The sequence below is a fragment of the Mesoplodon mirus genome, assembly GCF_964341445.2.
Source record: "Mesoplodon mirus genome assembly, chromosome: 2".
NCBI lineage: Eukaryota > Metazoa > Chordata > Mammalia > Artiodactyla > Ziphiidae > Mesoplodon > Mesoplodon mirus.
In genome coordinates this window covers 160155322-160169031 of record NC_138977.1, presented here as the reverse complement: position 1 = coordinate 160169031, position 13710 = coordinate 160155322, and the positions used below count along the sequence as shown (strand labels likewise).

The window sequence follows — 13710 nt, the reverse complement described above, 5'->3', positions numbered from 1 at the left end:
TAAGGCAGAAGGACTCAAGTAAAACTCTACATACTGACGACTAAAATCTCAGTTCTCTTCCCTCATTTGGCTCCTGACATATGGGCAGCAAGGCCTTTACCATTTAGGCAGGAGACTGGTCTTCTCTGGGCACTCTGACCAGATTTCAAGAAAGCTCTAAAGTTACAGACATTGGGAATTCCCCAAGTGAGTGGTCCAGCCCAGTCACACCAGAGTGAAGGTCACAGTCTGCAAGCCCTACGTACAGCTCAGAGCCTACAAGTAGCTTTTAAGTACTCCACTTTTTTTTTTCTTTTTTTTTTTGTGGTACGCGGGCCTCTCACTGTTGTGGTCTCTCCCATTGTGGAGCAACAGGCTCCGGATGTGCAGGCTCAGCGGCCATGGCTCACGGGCCTAGCTGCTTTGTGACATGTGGGATCTTCCCGGACCAGGGCACAAACCCATATCCCCTGCATTGGCAGGTGGACTCTCAACCACTGTGCCACCAGGGAAGCCCAAGTACTCCACTCTTAAATATGAGCAGACCACCAAGGATGGCCACATACCTGGGAAAGCCTCTAATGAACGTAGAGGTAATAATAAATATGCAGGAATTTTTTTGAAAAACTTAAATTAATGTTCTCAGAGAGATACAAGAGTTATAGTAGCCTTAAAACAAAAAGACAATGTTATTTTGTAGAGAGCATTCAGAGAGAAAAATTAGAAATTAAAAATATAAGTGAAAAACTCAAAAGTTCGGAAGATAAAACTTAAGATATGCCCCAGAATGTAAAGCAAAAGATAAAAAGAGAAGGAAAACAGTAAAAAAGAAAAATAGACAAGAGGTCTGACATCTAAATAATTAGAGATCTAGAAAGACAGATTAAAGATAGGAAGTTAATCATCAAAATTATTCAAGGAGGGCTTCTCTGGTGGCTCAGTGGTTAAGAATCCGCCTGCCAATGCAGGAGACACGGGTTCAAGCCCTGGTCGCAGAAGATTCCACATGCCGCAGAGCAACTAAGCCCGTGCGCACAACTACTGAGCCTGCGCTCTAGAGCCCACGAGCCACAACTACTGAGCCTGTGTGCCACAACTACTGAAGCCTGCGCACCTAGAGCCTGTGGTCCCAACAAGAGAAGCCACCACAATGAGAAGCCTGCGCACCACAACGAAGAGCAGCCCCCACTTGCCGCAACCAGAGAAAAGCCCGCGTGCAGCAATGAAGACACAACGTAGCCAAAAATAAAATAAATAAATTTATACAAAAAAAATTCTGCAAGGAAATTTCCCAGAATTCCAAGATTGGTCAAACTATTCATCAAGTACGGGAGCAGAATAAAACAGCTTCAGTCTCGCCAAGCTTTGAAATATTAAATCTCCCATGTGTCCTCTCCTAGGAAACTAACACAGGCTATATTTCATTAAAATAAGGAACATACCGGGAAAGAAAGGGGTGAAGTGAATTTGTAGCATGACTTCAAGATGGCAGCTATACATAAGGTACCGAGGGCAACGTCCAGATTGGAGCACATCTCTCCAGAGGTACAGAGACAGATGTCCTCAAGAAGACGGAATTAGTAGAAGACATGACTTGTGTGATAGACCTGATAGGATATTTGGCCATCCATCAAGAAGTGATTGAAGTAGTGATAACTACATAAAAAAGTAACCAAAAAAGAAACCAAAGGACAATAATAACTCCAGAAGAAACAAAAAGTTACAGAGGAATAAAAATAAATCTGTTTTTATATGGCTCAGATGTGAAAAACTTTTAAATAATCATAATAGAAACCTTAAATACGGATCTAACTATATGGAATGTGGGGGAGGACAGGAAGGGCTTATGTGTTGCAGGTTGAAAAAGACAGCTAAATCTTACCTTCTATAAAGAAAAGTGGATAGATAATACCCAAAATAGAGAAATCAAGAAATGGGAAGACTAAAGATATGGAGGTAAACACCAAAAGATAAAACTAAAAAACTTAAAAGTTGTTACCTCTGGGGATTTGAAAATGTCTATGTGTGTGGCTGCAAGGGGTGCTTTTTTCTTCAGCACAAAACTTGCAGAGTTACATGACTCTTTAAAAGAGTGCATACATGTGTAAGTTTGATACAGATGAAAAGTAAATTTTAGAATGGACAATATAGAAGAATGTTACTACATTCAAACTATCCAAAGATAACCATGGCAACATTTTGGTATGTGAAAAGTAGAAGTAGAATAAAAGATTAGACTGTTCGTAAGGCCTTGAATGTTGCGCTCAGGAATCTGGGTTTTGTTTGGGAGCAGTGGGAAACTATGAAGCTTCCCTTAGGAACTCTGCTCAATATTCTGTAATAACCTAAATGGGAAAAGAATTCGAAAAAGAATAGATATGTATATGTATAACTGAATCACTTTGCTGTACACCTGAAACTAACACAACATTGTTAATCAACTATGCTCCAATATAAGATAAAGATTAAAAAAAAGAAAGAAACTTTCCTTAAAATGATGTTTCAGGGAGATGACTTTGACAGAGTCTGCCTCAAGGGATAAAACAGGGGCAAGAGTAGACATGAAGAGAACCATCTGGAGGCTTTCCCAGTCTTGGTAGGTGGATGAATGGATTTTCTCGCCTCTTCATAAAATGCATTCCCTTCCAATATGCCTTTTTTCCTAAGCTTTATAAAGACCTGTACCATCAGTTTTCTCTCTTGTCAGGTCATCTGAAAATGAGCACATTATTCTCATGCTTAAGCTCTAGTCACTTCTGAAATGACAGGTGTGTGAAGAGCTGTTCCTGACAGAAGCGCCAGCCACCTCTGCATAATTGCCGAGGCTGCTTCAGAAACACACTAGGATGCGTGGTTGATTGCAGTGCAAGAGTTCCACTCCTGATGGAGGGGTTGCTAATGAAGTATGCAAGCATGGCATATCGTGAAACCTGGAAATAGTGAATGAATAATAGATGGGTGAACGGTTATGTGGTAGACACACCACCCAGATGGAGAGCAACATCATTAAAACAGTACCAGAGATTGTGCGTGAGCAGAAAATATGGTCATGTCACTTTCATTTATATTTAAATGTTCCTAGAGAAATTTATATATACTTTGTGCAAAACCAGCAAGAGAATGCACCAAAGATGAACTGAAATATTGCCTTCATTTCTGGATCCATCAATTAAAATTCTGCTAACAGAACACAGAGGTGGGCATCAAGAGACTGGAACCTTATCCTTGCTGAAGTGTCTGGCCTCAGGGCCCCTCAGTCCCCAGAAACCAATCCAGCTCTTGACAGGGGCTGGGATTGCAACCTTAACCTCCATCTCACACTGACAAGTAGAAGGAAAAGAACAGGTCAGACTAAGACACGGCCCCCCAACCCCTAGAACCAACGAGAGCAGAGGTCAGGAGAGGACTGGCCAACAGAGACTGACTTCTAGAACTACTAATGAATATATCCTGTGAAATACCCTCTACGAAGTGCCTAAATCTTGTCAATTTTTCCTCAAAAGGTCTGAGCTTCTCAGTGTAGCTGTCAGGACTCTCATGACCTGGGTCCTCCCTGCCTCTAGTGCTCCTTTCTCCATATCTAACAGAAAATACTCAGCCTTTTTGAGGACAAATAAAGCCACAAGGTAAGCCTGAATAAATTCCAAAGACTTGTTATCATATACACTTTGTTCTCTATCTAAAACATACTAAACGTAGAAATCAATAACAGAAGGATAGTTTTTTTTTTCTTTTTAAGGATCTGTTAGAAGTAAAAATCAATCAAAAAAGGATAGGTTAGAAAGTTCTGCTTCTGGCCATGATACAGGAACAGGGAATAAATTTACTCTGTAACCAGATTTGCTTTCCCACAGCTAGAAAACTAGACAAATCACAAGATGCAATGGTTTTCAGACACTGGACAACAGGCAGCACAGAACTGGGATACTTGAGAGAAAGGAAATAGACAAGGCGAGCCCCACGGTTGCCCCAGCTTACAGCCTGAATGCAGTTCCTAGTACACAGAAGGATGTGTTGGGGAACCCAGGGAAAGACCAGCAGGCTCAGTACTTTCAGAAAACAAAAGCAGAGTTTGGGAGGTCCCTGTGCCTAGAATTTGTGGGGCAGAGTCCTAAAGAGGAGGGAGCTGCTGAGAGAGAGAAAGAGAGAGAGAGAGAGAGAGAGAGAGAGACAGAGAGACAGAGAGACAGAGAGACAGAGAGAGACAGAGAGAGAGAGACAGACAGACAGATCCAGAGATTTTCAGGAGTGTCCTCAAGGCTTTGGCTGAATACTGTGCATGCTTGAAAAAAACCCAAATAACAAACCGATGTCAGGCCAGGGAAAGAACCACCAGAAAAAATAGGCAGAACCATTGCTGGAGCTCACACAGAGCTGGGAAGAGTTTGTGTTCCCACTACCCAGAGTGAAAAGACCCCACAACACACAAAGTATCAGGTAGAGTCCTCAGAAGTGTGTTGCCTCAGCAGCGGGGATACATTAGTCCTCGACTAAAGGCAGCTCTTGACCCAACCTAACAAAGCTTAAAAGCAAGCCTTGAAAGGATAAAATTAATCCAAAATAACATACCTACATGTCAAAACTTCACTATTAAAGAAAATACAAAATCCAGTACCCAACACGTAAAATCTACAATGCCTACCATCCAATCAAAAATTACCATGCATGCAAAGAAGCAGGAAAATATCCATAATCCAGGGAAAAATCAACCAATGGAAATGAGAGAGGTGATGGAATAAGCAGACAAGGACATTGAAACACTGATAAGAAAAAGAAATGAGGTGTAAGGATCAGAAAGGAGGCTACGAAGCTGTGATTATTTGTAGACATTATGACCAAATGCAAAAAATCAACAGAATCAACAGACACATTCTCACAACAATCTTAAGAGGTAGGTGTACCTATAGCATCCACACTTGAAAGATGAGTATGCTAGGGCATAGAGTGGTTAAGTAACTTGCTCAAGGTCACAAGGCTATAAAGTGACAGAGATAGGGACTTGGACCCAGCAGTCTGGCTCCAGAGATAGAATAAGGGAGTCTGGAAAGACTTATAAAAATTAGTAACGTTTCTTTACATCAGTATCAAATAAGCCGAAAACATAATTGAAAATAGGTAATAACTCACAATTGCAACTAAACCTATAATGTATCTAGGAATCATCAAAAAGAATACACAAGACCTTATGTATATGTATACCTTATGCATAAGGTGACCCTATGATTTATCGCCCAAGTTGAGAGGAAAAGGAAGAGCTAACGGGAAGGGACATGGGGATGACAGGGGAGACTGGGACTGTCCCAAGCATATCGAGATGGATGTTCACCCTACTTAATGGAAACAAATATAAAATCTATTAAAGATCCTAAAAGAAGATCCACATAAAATAAGAAACATTCCACCTTTTTGGAGGGGAAGACAATTCTCAAATTAACCTGTAATTTTAGTTCAATCCAACAGAAATTTATCTTGGAACTTGATTAACTTATTCTAAAATGTACATGCCCTCCAGAGTCCTCCAGGTTGAAAATAATGCATCTGTGCATTTGTAATGAGCCCATCAGAAGGACTGGGATGTCTGTGGAGTGTCACAGGTGCACACCAGCCACTTAGGATGGCTGCCTCTGACCAGAGCTGATAACGCATCAGCTGGACAGAAAAGGTGGGCAGGCAGGAAGTCCACTTTCATGCCTCTGCCTGTCTCTCTTTTCCTCCCTGAATCAGTCGTACAAGTCTTTCTGAATGAGTCACATACCACTCATTCAAGGCAGAGCTCAGCATAGTCAGGTGGCTTCTATGTGAAAGCAGGAGGCAAACTTGTAAACGGTCGATGCACAAACTGGCTGCTCATCTAAAACCGCGAACATCTCAAGTGCAGGATCCTGCAACAGTGCCCGGCCCAGAGAACAGGCTACAAAATGTTCTAAAGGAGGAAGTGAAGGAGAATGAGAGAAAGGGGAAAGCTAAGAAGGGCAAGGAAAAGGGAAAAGGTGGAAGAAAGGGAGGGGACAGGGGGAAGAGGACCAAACAGCCCTGCTGGGAGGCTGAAGCCTTCTCGCTGTCACTGCGGACCCAGCACCATGATGGAAAGGGCACGGGTGATGGAAGCAGACGTGCCTTGGGGGAGCCCCAGCTCAACCACTCACTGATGGCGTGACCTTGGGCAATTCTCTCAACCTCTCCGGATGGCAGAGTCCAGACCAGGGACATATCAACCTGGGGCTGAGGGTTGCAGGGATATCTGATGCAGATTCTAGTAAAGAAAGGGGGCACCTGGCAGGTGCTTCCAGCATGCTCTGCAACCCCAGCTGTGAAGCCACAGTCCCTTTGGGGACAGTATGCTGCCAGCCAAGCAGGGGCTTAACAATGGGTCTTGGGGCAGTGGCCATTAGGTCCCTGCTCCATCTTGATAGCTACATGAGCTTGGAAGGGATTCCCAGTCCTGAAGCACAATCAAACAACTCTCAGCTGCTGGCATGCCCCCCAAGGGCTGTCATTTCTGTGTAATTACCCTGCAAATAAAAAATCTGGGGCTTCCCAGGTGGCGCAGTGGTTGAGAGTCCACCTACCGATGCAGGGGACACGGGTTCGTGCCCCGGTCCGGGAAGATCCCACATGCCGCGGAGCGGCTGGACCCGTGAGCCATGGCCGCTGAGCCTGCGCATGGGGAGCCTGTGCTCCGCAACGGGAGAGGCCACAACAGTGAGAGGCCCATGTACCGCAAAAAAAAAAAAAAGAAAAAAAAAAATCTGAATAATTGCCGCTCGGATGCTAAGAGATGCAGTCGACCGATTTCAGGAGGAACATCAAAGCCGCTGACTGGGGAGTGCCTATTTTATTGGCACTTGCCACAATTAGATAGCCATTTGTGAAGATGGCCTGTCATGAAAAGGTCACAGCTGACAAATGACTCTTGGCTGCCTTTCTCCATGAGGCCGGGATTAGGTAGCCTATGAGTTGCTCCATTATTGGGGAAATGGGCACTGGAGCCTACTCCAAAGTTAAAAAGCACCTTCCAATCCATTTGTTCCTCACAAATCCAGTGACTAGTGGGTTATCATTGTCTCAATCCTGATTTTACAGATGTGGGAGCCAAGGCACGTTCATCCAACATTACACAATTGTGGGAGATAATCATGTTCCATGAGAATATTCCCTGTCAAAGATGAAGAAGAGATAGAGCTTTAGTTTGAAGTGCTGGATCCACCACCGCCTGGCTGCAGAAACCTGGATGAACTCACTGTGGAGACTCAGTTTCCACATCTGTAAAATAGGGATATGGACCGTTCCTACCTCTTAAGGAAGTCGGGAGGGGTAAAGCCCATAATGGAATGAAAGAGAGACAGGCTAGAATGGGGGAAGCATGTGTGGTCAGGTGAACTCATGGTGGGTGGGCTGCTGAGTTTGGCTCAGGAAACTTCGGGACCTAGGAAACTTTGGGACCTTCTCAACCCATCCTTCATCCTGTCCCTCTCCTTCTACAGCGCTGGTGAGACTCAGCCCATCTTCCCAGACAGGCACTTGAGACCCTCCACCCCGGGTCTGTTCCCCCATCCCCTCGGGAGACCCAGCACCCCAGCAAAGCAGCCTTTTCACGGGGCTGCAGACTCTCTGGGCTCCCCTGGACCTGCATTGTGTCCTTGGCCATGGCTCAGGCCACCCGGGCAGGCTTGGCTCAGCTCTGCTCTGGGAGCCCCACTTCTGCTCCTCCAGGAAGGCTGCCGCCAGGACCCCCCCCCCAGGGACACCTGTGATTGTGTGACTGAGTCTGTTTAACTCTGGGATGTTTAGCAAACCCAACTGGCTCTCATACTAATTTCTATCTTCTGAATTAGCCTTTAACAGTAAGACAGATGATATTTCCACCTGTACCTGCCTTAGTCTTTGTCTTGTGTCTCAATTTTATATAGAACACAAGTGGGAATAGGGTACTACTTCTTGTGTCCCTTAAGACATCAACAACCTGTACACACCTGGAAGGAGTCATGACCTTGCCTGGAGCAGGTTCTATGGCTCTTTGCTGGATTAAGCATTTGTGTTCTGAGAAATACACTTACATTAAAAAAAAATTAAAATAACTAGGTAAAGGACCTGAGGGACGGAAGGTAGGAACAAAAACAGCAGCTCTAGAATATGGTCTGTACATCCACTCACTGACACAGTCCTCTGGGAGTCTGCCCTTTGCTGGGGAAGGCAGCGGGCCCCCGGCAGTGACAACACGGTGTCGACTCTTACATGTCACCTCCTCAGAGAGACCTCACCTGACTCTCTCACCTATAGTGGATCCCACTTCCCCCTCGCCATCCCCTCACCCCATCACTATCACACCATCTTATTCATTTCTTTATCGGCACTGACCATGATCTATCATTTTAAGTGCTCTTTGTCTAGAATGTGCGTCTCTGAGAGCTGGGACCACCCCAGCGGTCGTGAACACGATGCCTGGGACATTGCTGCCTCCTCAGCATCCCAGTGGAATGAAGGAACAGCGTGAGATATGCTAGGACGGGAAAGGAAGTTGGCAAGGGGAGGGGTAAGTGGGAGAACTGGGTGTTCCGGGAAGGCTTCTTGGAAGAGGGGGCACCTGAGGACAGAGGCTGTGCCTTAGGACAGATGAGGACAAAGTCCACTTCTTCAGGTAAAAAGAGGTGGTAAGGTAAATCCAGGAAGAGGGAAAGACAAGGGTAAACAGCACGTGGTCATATGCAGTATGTGCAGAAACAAAAGTGTAACAAAAGGGGGCTGGTGATGGAGGCTGGGTTGCTTGTGGGGCACAGAGGAGGGTGTGCAAGATAAATGCGGAGATAGAAGTGAAGCAGCACAAGTGAACCCCTCAGCACAGAGCCAGGCACAAGGATGGTGGCAACCACAGGCCACGGAGGCAGCACCAGAGATGAGGCCAGAAGAATGGACCAGAGAGAGACCTCCTGGGGGAGAAGTGGAGGAAGAGGGTTCCAGGCAGAAGGACCAGGTGAAAAGGGGCGGGTGCGCGGGGTGGGTCCCACCTGCAGGAACACAATGTAAAAACCAGGTGGTGCAGGGAGGAGGAAGGGGAAGCTGGGGCGAAGTGAGAGGGTGGCATGGACTTATATACACTACCAAATGCAAAATAGATAGCTAGTGGGAAGCAGCTGCATAGCATAGGGAGATCAGCTCGGTGATTTGTGACCACCTAGAGGTGTTGGATAGGGAGGGTGGGAGGGAGGGAGACGAAAGAGGGAGGAGATATGGGAACAGGTGTATACGGATAACTGATTCACTTTGTTATAAAGCAGAAACGAACACACCATTGTGAAGCAATTATACTCCAATAAAGATGTAAAAAAAAAAAAAGATGTTAAAAAGAAAAAAACAGGTGCTGGGTGGAGATGGACAGTCACAGCCCCCAAGGGCTCTGTGTGCCCTTAAACTGGGCAGCTGCCAGCCCTGCCATGTGCTATGAGGAGCGACAGATGGAACACTGACCTTTTCAACCAGGTCTTCGGGGGCCTGTTCCTCAAAGAGCTGAATTTTATCTTCAGTGCACTTCTTCAAAAGGTCTGTCTTGCTTTTGCTCTTGGAGCGTGGCTTCCTCACCTTGGACTGTGGCTGGAGAGAGGGGAGAAAACATGGACGAGAAAGTGATCACCAGTAGGTTCATGCAGCCCCTGGTCTCCCCAAGCCCAGAGAGGCTCCTGCAGCTCTGGGCATCGCACAGCTGTCTTAGCCAGAGAGGGGAGGAGAGATGAACACTCTCCTGGAATGAACTCCGTTCATGGGCCTTCGGTCTTGGCATACTTTGGGAGCTAATCCCATCAAAGGGAGGAGAGGGATGCTCATGGGCAGAGCCGGAGCTTTGCAGTCAGACAGACAGCAGCCCCACCTGCGTCCACCTCCTCTCCAGTGGGGGACCTCAACCCGTCAGCCTCTGTGAGCAGGCACAGGATGGAAGAGGTCCTTGTCCTTGGGAAGCTTACAAAATAGCGGAGGAAAAAATCAGTAAACATGAAAACAAATAACTGACCAAGACACTCTCAGAGGGTTGGTGAGTGCCATGAAGACAAGGAGACGACGGAATGAGCATGCTGGCTATATTATCTTACATTAGACGGATGGGAACACGTTTGCAGAGGTGAACGGCTGCTGAGGACATCCGTATGCATGCATTCAAGGAGGCATTATGTGTGGCCTTTAACATATACCATCCTCCTAGAATAAGAGTCTGCACAATGTACACACACATACCAGCTTCTCACAAATGTAAAGAAGTGACATTGCAGCTGAGCCCCGCATGACAAGGTGTCAGGAGTGTGAAAATGTGGGAATAGAAGGTTCCAGACCCTGAAGACCTGAAGCCCAGAGCAAGGGTGAGAGGGGTCGAAGAAGAGGTTGTGTGTGACTTCCCTGGTGGTCCAATGGTAAAGAATCTGCCTTCCAACGCAGGGGACCCAGATTCGATCCCTGGTCAGGGAACTAAGATCCCACATGCGGCGGGGCAACAAAGCCTGCGTAACACAACTACTGAGCTCGCACACCTCAGTGAGAGAGTCCATGTACTGCAAAAACTACAGAGCCCACGCATGCGCTCTGGAGCCTGCTCGGAGCCCGCACGCCACAAAGAGAAGCCTGTGCTTCCATAACGAAGACCCAACACAGCCAGAGAAAAAAAAAAGAAAGAAAGGAAAGAAATAAAATAAATAATTAAAAAAGAGAAGAGGTTGTGGGTGCTCAGTAAATTGATATTCAGCAAATGAATGAATGAATGAATGAGTGTAGCAGATGCTACACTCTCTGAGCCTCAGTTTCCAGACCTGTAAAACGGAGCTAATAATACCTACCTCATAGGATTACTGCAAGAACATAACACAATGGAACATAAATGTAACATAATCTAACATAATAAACAGAAAAATATAACAATACAGCATACTGTAACACAACATGATAGAACATAACAACATGCTATAACAGAATGTAGCATAAATGAGAATATAACAATAAGACATGATATAACATAGCAAAACAAAACACCATGCAGTACAGCATAATGTAGCATGATCAACACAACACACACCACATGTAAGATGCTCGGTGCAATACGTGGCTGGTGGTCACTCCCCATGAGGGCCAGTCCTCCTCCCTTCCCAGCTCACACACCCACCCTTCCTCCACTCTTTCACTGTCATGATCTCCCAGAGCCTGCTCTAGACCTGGACTCAGGCCTGCCCACCAGACTCTGACCCGGCTCCTATGGCCATGGTGATAATGCAAGAGAAGACCCCCATGTCCTCAGGGCCTGCCCCAGCACACTTAGAGGAAGCAAGCACGTACACAGCAATTCACTGAGTTCAGAGACCCCCATTTGACAGAGGAGGAGACTGAGGCCAGAACAGAATCAGTGACCTCAGCCGCATCATGGGAGCCCTAAGAACTAGATGGTGAGCTTCCTGACTCCTGCACCCAATGTCTTTAAAAACTCGGGCTGGGCTCAGCTTATCCCATGAGTGAACTATAGTTTTTAATCTCCTGATCTAATGGTGATAATACGAAAAAGAGGAAATTGGGGGTCAACCCCTCTTAGGAACAGAGCTAGGCTGATGGGTAAGACCCTGAAGCCCAGAGCAAGGACTGGCACTGGAATGGGGGGGGAAGCCAGAGTGGGGCGGGGGTGGGGCAGATCGTGTGCCTCCCTCCCAGCCCCACGCACAGTGATGTCAAGTCAGTATTGGCCTTGGAAGGAGTATTTACACCAGGGAAATAGGCAAATGCTACAGATCAGGAACTCTGCACCCCCAATGACAGTCAGTTTACCAGCACATGACTGATCGGGGTCAGACCACAGGGAGTCTTGAGATCATGGTAGAACTTATAGCTGGGCAGAGAGCACCAAGGATGTGCCTGAATTTTGTTTTCTCCTCAAGGAGAAGCAGTAGGTTTAAAGTCAGAAAGCACCAGCTCCAAGATGAGTCCTTCTACTTCCTCCTACGTCGGTCAACCACTTTTCCTCTGCTGGCTGGTGCTTTCATCTGTCGAACGGGGACGAACTGTCCACCTCCTGGCCCCGCTATGAACCACAGCTGAACTACTGGAAGGGTAAGTGATTCGAAATGTGTTCAATCTCAACATAACATCAACTCCAGGGAAGTCCCCGCATTCCGCCCACATCCGGTGGTTGGTTGGTTCAGTCAATAAAATTTATTGCACACCTATTATGCACCAGGCACCTTCTAGGTGCTGGGATGGAGTGGTGAACGGGAACTACAAACAGGGAACTTGTGGGCAGTGGGAGCACAGACCGTGAGTAAGTCAAGAAACCAGGACATTGCAGACAGCAATCAATTCTCTGAAGAAGCGGGAACGCAGCATGTGATAAAGGATGCCTGGGAAAGTGGTGATCTTGGATAGTGCTCAGGGAAGACCTCTGTGCAGGTGACATTTGAATTGAGATGTGAAGAGACCATAAAGAGCTGGCCCTGTGAGGTTCTTGGCAAAGAAAACAGCAAGTTCAGAGGCCTTGTCTCAGGTGGGATTCCCCAGGGGTAGAGCCAGAGACACGGACTGGGGTGCACGCAGTTTCCTGAGAGAGGACCTCTGTGCAAGACATAGGGGGTGAGGGAACCAGGACAGGAGGGGGAAAGGGCCACGCATGGTGGAGGTCTCAGGTAGGGTCTGGCCTTGACTGGTCCATAAGGGGCTCCAGAGTAAACCCTGCACCCAAGAGTTGCCTCGTCTGTGGCACATAACACGTGCCCACCACAGGCATCTGTCAATCATCACCCTACGAGGCCCAGGGTGAGAGATGCCCTTTGCCACCTGAGCTGAGCATCTTCTTTGTGTCACTTACAGAAGTACTCTGAGTGGGTCACTGGCTGTGGCCAAGGCGGGGGCAGGAGGAAGAGTCACCTTTCAGGGCAGGTGGCTCCCATCGCTGAGGGGAATGCTCAGGAGAGGGGCACAGCTGTGAGCCGTGAGTGGCAGAGACTCAGGGCCATTGGTGGACAGTGCAAAGTCCAGGTACCAGTGTGTCCACTGCAGAACTTAAGGTGCTTCCAGGAACAGCTGATGCCAACAGGGCCAGAGAGGAGAGGGTGGGAGATGAGCTGAGGGTGGGTGGCGGAGCCAGATCCTACAGTATCAACCGCCAGAGGAGGCCCTGCTTCTGCACCCACGAGGCCCCGAGATGCCCATCCTACCTGCAGTTCAGGGGCGGCCAGTGCCTGGTCCAATTTCAGGAACTCTGCTTCTCGCCATGCGGTTTGAAATTGCTGCAGCAGGACTCGGGCCCGGATTTTGGGAAGGGCCAAGCTCCTGTCCATCTGAGCGAAGCAGCCGTGAACTTCCTGCCTCATCCCGAGCAGCTCCTCTTCGGACAAGGAGAAGGCAGAGGACCAGAGCTTCCTGGAAAAGCAAGAACAGTGATAAGTTTTAGTGGAGAGAAGACAGTGCAGGGTGTGCTCGGGGGAAAGTGTAAATTCAAAGCTCCAACTCCACTAGTCAAATCCACGTCTGGAAAAAAACCACCATCTCCTTAATCGGGCATTCATTCCACAAGGATTTCTTGAGCACCTAATGTGTGTCATGATGGACACAACATCATATCATGGCTAAGAATTCACAGTTGAATGAGACAAGCCTGTGAGCAGGCAACAGGCGTCCCAGCGCTCATGACCTTGAAGAGAACCTGTCTCCGTTTAGAACAGACATGAAGACAAAGAACTGTCCACCAAGCCTGGCCAGCAGCAGATTGTAAGT

At 47.2% G+C, this 13710-nt stretch overlaps 1 protein-coding gene across 3 annotated transcripts in view; it reads right to left on the bottom strand.

Moving 5' to 3' along the window:
* The window catches only part of EVC2 (EvC ciliary complex subunit 2), a 144264-nt gene that overhangs the window by 35958 nt on the left and 94596 nt on the right, over positions 1-13710 (bottom strand). For all 3 annotated transcript variants that reach the window (XM_082629743.1, XM_082629741.1, XM_082629742.1), the window contains 2 exons: positions 13152-13356; positions 9445-9567 (listed from right to left, as the gene is read on the bottom strand). In XM_082629743.1, coding sequence (XP_082485869.1) covers positions 9445-9567; positions 13152-13356 — 328 coding nt within the window. The remainder of the gene's footprint in view (positions 1-9444; positions 9568-13151; positions 13357-13710) is intronic.